Here is a 10,648-nt window from a genome sequence, read left to right as displayed (position 1 = left end):
AATCTAATATATCTATCTATCTATCTATCTATCTATCTATCTATCTATCTATCTATCTATCTGTTTATCTAATCTAATCTATTTATCTATCTATCTATCTGTTTATCTAATCTTATCTATCTATCTATCTATCTATCTATCTATCTATCTATCTATCTGTTTATCTAATCTAATCTATCTATCTATCTGTTTATCTAATCTAATCTATCTATATATCTATCTATCTGTTTATCTAATCTAATCTATCTATCTATCTATCTGTTTATCTAATCTAATCTATCTATCTATCTGTTTATCTAATCTAATCTATCTATCTATCTATCTGTTTATCTAATCTTATCTATCTATCTATCTATCTATCTATCTATCTATCTATCTATCTATCTATCTATCTATCTATCTATCTATCTATCTAATCTATCTATCTATCTGTTTATCTAATCTAATCTATCTATCTATCTGTTTATCTAATCTAATCTATTTATCTATCTATCTATCTGTTTATCTACTCTAATCTATTTATCTTTCTATCTGTCTATCATCTGTTTGTCTATCTATCTATCATCTGTCTCTCTCTCTTTCTAATGGTTAAAATCAGGATTCAAAAATCTGTGTCTTAAATCTAAAATGTGTCTACAAGATATTGTAGGGTTGTGTCTAGAATTAATCCGTCTCTCGTCAACTTATCACACATGCGCATTACGTTAAGATGCTTTTGCCTGTGCTTTTTTGCTCTCATCTCAGCATATTAATGATGGAAAGCATTAGAAACATCAAAAATATAACATTATTATTATTATTCTCATGATCATAGAGTGACTATTTGCAGAAGGTATAAATACCTGCCACATAATGCAGCTATTTGCACTGAAATAGTCTGGTGGAAACAAAGAAATTAAAGTCAAAGTGCCCCTTAAGTGTCTCTGCAATGCTTTAGAGTGATAAGGGGATTTCTATGCGGATGACTTTGGTTCTAATCCACATTTTGACACAGTTTCCCCCCCATCCCGTTTCCTGTCTCCACTCTTGATATTTTTCTTTAATACTATTTATAATAACAAATAAAATGAATATAAAGGTTGATTTCCTCGCTGTGATAGATAGGGGATGTCTGTGGGACTCTAAATAAACACACTACAGTGATGCCCTGTTAGTTTTTAATTAGGGGTGCAAATAGTAATTAACACTATTTACACAGTGCAAATAGCCTTTGCCTTAGTATTATTATTATTGTTGTTCATATTGAAATCTCATATAGCATCCCATGTTTCTTAGAGTAATATTTTGACAAATTCATATTAAGGCACATATTACTTCAAATCTTAGATTCTATTATTGTGACTTAATTGACATTAATAGTAATTCATGAATTTAAAAAAAAAAAAATGTGGGGGAAAAAAAACTAGCTGTTGTTTAAAGACATTTATCTCTTTGAGAGCTGGAAAATGTCAAACAAATCTTGTGGAGATTTTGCTTGTGTTCTGCAGCTCGCACTCTTTTCCAGTCGAATCGCAAAGAAAAATGCAAACCAATGTCAAACACTCAAGATATACGTCAACTGAAGTGTGGAAGCGATATTTGTTTATTAAATTATAAAGGTATGTCTAAGTGGATTTGAACCTGGGGCTTTGTGTACTCGAGGTGAATTTAATACCGATTTTTCTGAAAGTGCCATCTGTTGGTGAATTATCACCATGGCATGTGGATCTATTCAATTTGCATGAACTGTCAGTAGGTACACATCTGTCCATTAGAGGGCACCATTGTAAAGGCAAAATGTATGTAACATATCTTGCTTCAAACAGACTGATTTTCTTTTTTTTTTTAAATGACCAAAACAGCCATATAACATAGTGGCATTTAACATGAAGATGAATCTCTCAAAAATAGCCAAGGAATGTTTGGATCATAAACTTAAAGAAAAAAAAGCATGCACGATCCAAACATTGTTTTAAAGCCAGGTGCATGACCAAAAAAGTATGTATCAATGAAAAACAAGCATGAAAGTCGGCACACTCTTGCTCCCAAATCAATTCAATGAGTTCACCAAGCAATATAAGAAAGTGACGTTTCAAGCTACATGCCGACTTCCATGCTCGTTTTTCACTTATAGAAAAAAGCATAATGTAATATGCTCTAAGGGATAGTTCAACCAAAAAAGAAAATTCTCTCATCATTTCATCACCCCTCATGACATCCCAGATGAGTATTACTTACTTTCTTATGCAATTGAATGGTGGCCAGAACTTTGAAGGTCCAAAAAAAAGCATAAAAAAGCAGCATAAAAGTAATCCATACAACTCCCGTGGTTAAGTTCATATTTTTAGAAGGGATATAATAGGTGTGGGTGAGAAACAGAACAATATTTAAGTCCTTTTTTTACTATAAATTCTCCTCCTTGCCTAGTAGGTGGCTAAATGCACAAAAAATGTGAATCGCCAAAAACAAAAGAAGAAGAATGTGAAAGTGAAGATTTATAGTAATAAATAGCATACGTATTGATCTGTTTCTCAACCACACTGATAATATTGCTTCTGAACAGATGGATTTGATCACTGGAGTCGTATGGATTATTGTATGCTGCCTTTATGTGCATTTTAGATCTTTAAAATTCTGGTCACTATTCACTTGCATTGTATGGACCTACAGAGCTGAAATATTTTTCTAAAAATCTTAATTTGAGTTCAGCAGAAGAAAGAAAGTCAATCTGGGATGGCATGAGGGTGAGAGAATTTCCATTTTTGTGTGAAATATCCCATTAATTGACATGAAAATAATAAAAATGATTAAAATGGTTTCATCTGTGGAACACGACAGGCAGAATGAGTCACCATTCGCTTTCATTGCATCTTTTCCCCCACACCATTTAAGTGAAAGGTGTCACCTGAAGGCTGTCACCTGATTTTGTCACGCAAAATCTACGTTTTTTTCCTTTCGATAATGGGGTGACTCATGAAATATGATATATTAGCGAGATTCACAAGAAAAATTTGAAATTTGAGACATGCTGTTTTCTGTCATAAAACATGTACATGTCTGTAATAATAGATTTTACCTTACCATAAAACTATATCCGAAAATCTCACATTTCTATTCATTTTTAAAGAGACATTCCCTCATATTTTCAAAATTAACGACGCTTTATAGGTAATAGATTAACGGATCAGAAATCCTGTTCTTCCTTCAGCAACCGAACCAAAGAGGGATCATTCTTCCTTATTAGGTGACGATACTTGCGCTGATTGGAGCTCCACGTGTGTTATGTTAATGAGAAGGCGTGGCTGTGCGAAATGAGTAAGTGACGTCAACTCCCATTCCGCAGACAGCGAAACAAACATGGCGACAGAATGGAGTGGGAAAGGGTGCACGCTGACTTTATTGCTGTTCATTTATAGCGGAGTCTGTGTGAATGGAGTGGAATCCACGAGAAGCGACAGCCGGATTCTCGGCGTGCGCCTGGAGAGGAGCGACAAGCCCGCCACGACCACCGATGATGGGATCCTACAGGTAACCGAGGATAGCAACATCCTGCTTAGGTTCTACGGACTGCAGATCAGCAATGACACCTGGTCACAGATTAAGTTCATAGAGCAGGGTGAGGACAGCAACGCTGACTTCAACAGGACTTGTGTTGATTTCACTAAAGACATCTCAATCGTAGCTAGTATGAATGTCAACAGCCAGGGCACATCAGGGGTGCTGGGGGTCAAAATTAAACCACTTAGGAAAAGCGAGTCCCAGAGGGATTATGGTCTGTGCATTAGACACAGCCAAGATGGAAAGTGGAACCTCCTGGGAGAGAATGATGGAAAGTTACGAGTGCTGGAAGAGAAGAAGTCACTACTTCCCATTTGGTTCCAGGTGATTTTGATCGTCTGCCTTATGGTGCTGTCAGGTATGTTCAGTGGGCTGAACCTTGGTCTCATGGCTTTGGACCCCATGGAACTGCGAATCGTGCAGAGTTGTGGCACGGATAAAGAAAAGAATTATGCACGTAAGATCGAACCCATTCGGAGAAAAGGGAACTACCTGTTGTGCTCGCTTCTCCTTGGAAACGTATTGGTCAACACCACACTGACAATCTTACTCGATGACCTGATTGGCTCTGGTTTGGGTGCTGTGGTGGCATCAACCATTGGCATCGTCATCTTTGGTGAGATTGTTCCTCAGGCGCTCTGCTCTCGCCATGGCTTGGCGGTGGGTGCCAACACCATCCTCGTCACCAAGTTCTTCATGCTTGTGACCTTCCCGTTGTCCTACCCAATCAGTAAACTTCTAGATTGTGTGCTGGGTCAGGAGATTGGCACTGTATACAACCGAGAGAAGCTGGTGGGGATGCTGAAGGTGACCGCGCCATACAACGACCTGGTGAAAGAGGAGATGAACATGATCCAGGGAGCTCTGGAGTTGAGGACTAAGACAGTGGAGGACATTATGACTCCACTCAATAACTGCTTCATGATCAACAGCGACACTGTCCTGGACTTCAACTCCATGTCTGAGATCATGGAGAGTGGCTACACCCGCATCCCTGTTTTTGAGGTCGAACAGACCAATATCGTGGACATTCTCTATGTGAAAGACCTGGCGTTTGTGGACCCAGACGATTGCACTACATTGAAGACCATCACAAAGTTCTACAACCATCCAGTCCACTTTGTTTTTCACGACACCAAGTTAGATTCCATGTTGGAGGAGTTTAAAAAAGGTATGTCATTTTTGTGTTTTGTCATGCTGTTGTTTGGGGTTGGAGCATGCTCCAATAGGTGTCAACTTGATAAGGGGCAAACTGGTAAACCAGAAACCAAAATTCTGTCATCATTTACTCTCCATCATATTGTTCCAATCCCACATTATTTACTTCTTTTGTGGAACACAAAAGGAGATGTTTGGCATAATGACAGCCTTTGAAAATGACTTTGAATTCACTGTCATTTCATCAATGAAAAATTATGCAATGACAGTGAATGGTGACTTAGACTAACACACTACCTGACATCATCTTTTGTGTTACACAGAAGATATCATGCAGGTTTGGTACAGCATGATGATGAGTAAATGATGACACGCACCCTCTTCTTGTAGCATCATTCACACTAATCTTAATTGGTCCCTATCCTTCTCTCCTCCAAGGACTGTCATGGTCAGTTGTAGGCTGTCTCTCCTCTCATCACAGTTTTGGGAGGCTGTTTTCCTCTTAAAGGGACAGTTCACCCTAAAATAAAAATGTGTCATTTATTCACCTTGTTGTTCTGAATCCCACGTGTCTTTCTTTCTTCCGTAGAACTCAAATTGAGATGCTAGGTAGAACGAAATGAACTGACAGCCTCAGCCACCATTTTAAAGTGACTTTGGCTGTTATTCTTTCAAATGTTTCCTTTCATGTTCCACAAAAGAGATAAAGGCATTCAGATTTGGAACAACATAAGCGTTTTGAAATGATGACAATTTTCATTTTTGGATGAACTATTCCTTTAAACTTTAAAAAGTCTGTAAAGTCAACCTTGAAACCCTTTTTATTAATACTCGTTATTGGTCGAAAATGTTGGTCTTAGTAGTTTTCAGTGGTGTAACTGTTCACTCATCTCATGATTCGGGTCGGATCACGATACTAAACTCACAGTTCAGTTCACGATTCTTTAAACTGAGCCTGAATCCAGAAAATTTGGGATTGTTTTTTTTACTTTAAAAGTATTCAGAAGTGTTCCTTTATTTAAAAAATGAGCTAAAAGTACTGTTCTTAAAAGTGCTAATTGATCCATCAGAGATGTACTGGGAACAGCCCACAACAGGGCAATGGTGACACCAAATGGAAATATTAGCTAATAATTCTGATATCTGAAAATACGGAATTATGTTAGATACACATGCTGCTTACATACTGTCACCGATTACATACATCAATTAAAATATTTTCAATTAAAATTGTATTTATCTAAAATAATATTGTCTCCGATTACATCTAAATATTATTTTCAAAAATACATATTTAATCGAGTGCATGCTTATCTAGTTAAATATTAATAATTTACTGATGCAATAAAATGGGACATGACATTTGTCATTAGGATTATATTACCCTAAAGCATTATTATGTATAATATTCAGTTATAGTAGATTTGAAAACTAGGAGATGTGTCACAGAAGTAAAATGGGTTGGAAACACCATTTTATCTTGACCTAATATTTTTTTAATCGCTAAGCAGAATTTTAGGATGTATTTTTAGCTGACGAATTGAACCATGGTTTCAACACAGGCTGTACTGAAAGTATGAGTAAGCATACTCTGTCTTAAAGCTGATGTAGTTTTTTTTCTCCTATCCCAGCTTATTATGCAGAGACAATTATACTTATTATAAGACATTCAGGGGAGCCTGGGTAGCTCAGCGAGTATTGACGCTGACTACCACACCTGGAGTCACTAGTTCGAATCCAGGGTGTGCTGAGTGACTCCAGCCAGGTTCCCTATAAGCAAACAAATTGGCCTGTTTGCTAGGGTGGGTAGAGTGTTTTGGAGCCTCCACATGCGCTATGTCTCCACGGTAATGTGCTCAACAAGCCACGTGATAAGATGCTTGGATTGACTGTCTCAGACGTGGATGCGAATGAGATTCGTCCTTCATCAGCTGGATTGAGGCGAGTCACTACGCCTCTACAAGGACTTAAGAGCGCCCTTGGGAATTACAAATTGGGAGAAATGGGTTGAAAAACTAAATAAGCCATTAATGTTCTCAAAAACGGTAAGCACCTTGATTCTTTTGCACTATGAAAATTGCTCCATTTGTGACCCACCCCAAAAACGTTACGCAACCAATGGTGTGAGTTGGGGGCAGGACTATCTCTTTGCTTGACCAAAGCTGTTTTGGAAACATTGTTTATTTTTGCAGTTTCTTTTGGTGGCAGCTTTAAACCCATGTATAAAATACTCTGACATTTAACCTTACTATGCTGTGTTTAGCTGATCACATGTGTTTGTTGTCATTAAAGTACTGTAGACATGCCCATGACAGTAATAATGATGAACAACTTTATTAAAGCATTATTCTCTGCGTTTTATGTCAAATCTTAAAAAGACATGTGCACAGCCCTTGCATATATTGGATTAGCCAGTAAGAACATTAGTAAAGATGTTTACATGCAATGCAAAAATGGGTAAAAATCGACCCATGTCAAAACAATGTTTTAATGTGTTTAATGATGACCAAACACGATGATGGCTTATTAAGCATAATCTGTATAAGAATGTGCATGTAAACTCACATGTGTGCAAGTTTTCTATCAACAGGTGTTGATTTGGGGACGGACTTTAGCTTTTTTTCAGGACAACAATCACATGAACTGTATTATTATGGAAATTGTGGAGCGCTGAGTGTATACTTCTGTATTTGGTAGCCTTTTAAATATGTCCACACAACTTTGTAATAATCAAAGGCATAATGTTTACAGCAACTTAAATATTGATTGATGGCCTATGTAGTAAACTTTTAAGTTACAGAATATAGTTACTGTGCTTACATTCCGGACTCATTATTCACACTAATTATTGCTCATTTACTATTACTATTTTACTACTATAGTCTATTAGCTAATCTATTACCCACCGAGTCAAAGGACAAAATGCATGCATCGTATGTGTGTCAAGGAGCACAATTATTGAAACTGAGGGCTTTTCAAGAATTCTGACTATGATGTGGCAGAATGTTAGTCAGAACCCAGATAGCACACTTGCATCTCCGAGATGTCTGTTTTAGATCTTTTCATCTGGAAAGCATCGTATTCACATTCTACTTAACATCTGCTGAACATAATGAAAAGATCTGATTTTCAAACATTATAAATCATAATGAAAATGTCTTATTGACATCCGAGAGGAAACATCTAATAGACCTATTGCAGATGAGCAAACAACCTAAAAAATATGGCTTCCAGATGTAAACACACACACATCAAATAGACGTTTGAGTGATGTATGTGTGCAATCAGGTAATGTTCCCCGGAAGAAAGAGAGTCATGTGGGTTTAGAACCAGATGAGGGTTAAGTGATGACAGAATTTTTTGGTGGACCATCGCTTTAACCAGGATTCTTGAAAAGCCCTAAATCTCAGTAACTGTGCTCCTTGACACGTATACAAAACACATGCGTTTTGCCCTTTGACTAGGGAGGGTAATAGATTAGCCACCAGTTACCAGAAGCTGTTTAGCCACTTGTAGCCATTTGTTGTCTAGATCAGTCTATTGTCAGTGGTTGACTTTAAAGTGTTGTTATTATATCAGGCTCTATGCATGTGGAAATAAGTTTCCTCTGCCCGATTACTCTTGGTTTAGGATGAGGAAATCACAAATTGTTGCATATTTAACTGTTATTTTGCAAGCTGTGAGTTATATGTGGTTAAATGTAGGAGGTTAATTGTCAGTGATCTCCTCTCTGATACTTGGCATTTGTGGCATAACGTTGATTACCACAAATTATTTAGACTCATTCCTCGAGGTTACTGTGAGGCACTTTCAAAGGAAGTGAATGGGGACAATTTTTGTAGGGTTTCAATGCAGAATGTAAAAGCACTTACATTAATTATTTTGTTAAACTCATGTTTAAATCGTAATTTTTACAGTTGTTTTGGGGTTGTTGACATTACACCATCATGGCAATGAAGTTGTAAAATTGGATATAACTTTACACAGAAAAGGTTACTAAGCGATTTTATCACACTAAATCATGTTTACACACACATTGTTTTTGTCTTGTGGCTATACCTTTTGAAATGGTGTTTTAACGTTTGTGGATTGTTCCCATTCACTTCCATTGTAAGTACCTCATTGGGACCCATATTTTTGCTTTTTGTAAAGAAATAGAGGGGCATATCATAATTATTTTTTGTGGTTATCAACATTATCCCACAAATGCTGTCGATTGAGCTTAACTTGCATCGAACCAGGAATATTCCTTTAAGGAGATATTAGGCAGAATGTCAACCTCAGGCTAACCTGAGGATAATATTCTGTTTACATCTCCATTTGTGTTCCACAGAAGAAAAAGTCATACTGGTTTGGAACAACATGAGGGATAACTATCCCTTCTAGACCTGTATATGAAAATATGGTGGCATAGCCCATTTCCCAGCCTTCACCAGTATTCAAAACAACCTCAAACATTGTGGGCTGTTACTCAGGTTAGCTTTCTAGCTCAGACACACAGAGAACAGTCAGAAAGAATTAGTATGAGATCCGACATGAGCTTGTCTGTTTTGAAGCATTTCCTGTCCTTTATGCAGAAGTCTTCACTACATCCGAATATCAATACTTCCTTACTATATAGTAGGCCAATGGAGTAGTATATCAGAATCCTCAGAATTTATAAAACAGTAAGTGAGAAATACCCGGATGACATACTATTTCCAGTGAGATTTACTATCTAATAATGTCACGGTAGCTGACTCATCGTCACGTTCAAAACGCTGGATTTTATGCGCTATTGCACACACGGCTCTTCTCATTTGTATGTGCAATAGCAAGAAAGTTGTTCCTTGTGCTTAAATGGGGCTTCTTTTTTTTTTTTTTTTTTTTTTTAACAAACCAGAGTGTGTATTTTCACAGTTGTTGTAATTATTTCATAAATTTGGGTCATGAGAAAATGCCTGAATACCTTAAAACTGTACTGTTTTACCAGCCGAGAAATGCATCCTTCATCAAAAACTGGACAAACTCTGACAGTACATGATGTCAGATGCAGCTTTCGTTTTACTGCACTGATATAAACAGACACTATCCACACTTCCTTTCCTCATGCACTTGCCTAGTGATGTTTATTCATACTCACAAAGCTGCACAGGTTTGGACTTCTACGTATGTAGCACTGTACCAAATGGTTTTAGTTATGTGTTATGTGTGACTGGATGGAGTAATATTTAAATGAGTGGTCAAATGTTATTGTTTTTTTCAGGGGTTGATTTATTGAAATTCATTGATTCATTTTTACATTTGATCACAAATCCTGAATATACTACCATTCAAAACATCTTATAAAATACTGGCTTGACTGGATTTATGTATCTGATGATTTTTAGAAACCGTTTGATCGAGGTTTGTTTCTTAAAGCTGATGTAATTTCTGCTGCACTAGTGCCGCTGAATGGAATTGCATAAATACATTTTTTTTTTTAAAACAGCTTTCTCAATACGCCCTTTGTCTTCTGTTGTTCAAACAGTCAGATAGTCACACCCCAACTCACACCACTGGTTGAGTAACATTGTTGGGTGGTTCTAAGCGGGTCGCTCAAAACAAACACAGGAATTTGTATAGTGCCACAAAGACACAGTGCTTACTGGTTTTAAGAAACAAATAGATGAGTTAGTGGATAGTGAAGGAAAAGCATCCAAAAAGTATACAGCATACATAGGAACTCCTCTTAGATTGCAACAGATTGGTTCCGGAAGTAAAAATCCTCCATAAAGGAAAAAATGATTAACAATAACTTGCCAACCTTTAAAAACAGACCTACCATGAACTCTGAGGTTGATGGTATATGCTTCTGCTGAACCCATCAGTCCAAATTATTTCCATTTCATAAAAAAATTAAAATAAAAAAAAGGTGTTTGATTTTTGAATTCCTGGTGAATAACTACACTATCCATTATCCTGAGGGAGAGAA

At 36.9% G+C, this 10,648-nt stretch overlaps 1 protein-coding gene across 2 annotated transcripts in view; it reads left to right on the top strand.

Annotated features, from left to right (window-relative positions):
- Nucleotides 1–3,333: 3,333 nt before the first annotated feature.
- LOC127621257 (metal transporter CNNM4) overlaps nt 3,334–10,648 on the top strand; it is a 43,228-nt gene continuing 35,913 nt past the window's right edge. Inside the window, exon 1 of one of the 2 annotated variants that reach the window (XM_052094782.1) lies at nt 3,334–4,708. In XM_052094782.1, coding sequence (XP_051950742.1) covers nt 3,337–4,708 — 1,372 coding nt within the window. In that variant the 5' untranslated portion in view covers nt 3,334–3,336. The remainder of the gene's footprint in view (nt 4,709–10,648) is intronic. The other variant, XM_052094774.1, reaches the window with a different exon arrangement.

This window comes from Xyrauchen texanus, chromosome 3 (assembly GCF_025860055.1).
Source record: "Xyrauchen texanus isolate HMW12.3.18 chromosome 3, RBS_HiC_50CHRs, whole genome shotgun sequence".
NCBI classification, from domain to species: domain Eukaryota; kingdom Metazoa; phylum Chordata; class Actinopteri; order Cypriniformes; family Catostomidae; genus Xyrauchen; species Xyrauchen texanus.
Note: the sequence above shows the minus strand (reverse complement) of the source record. Positions and strands in the feature narration are given on the sequence as shown.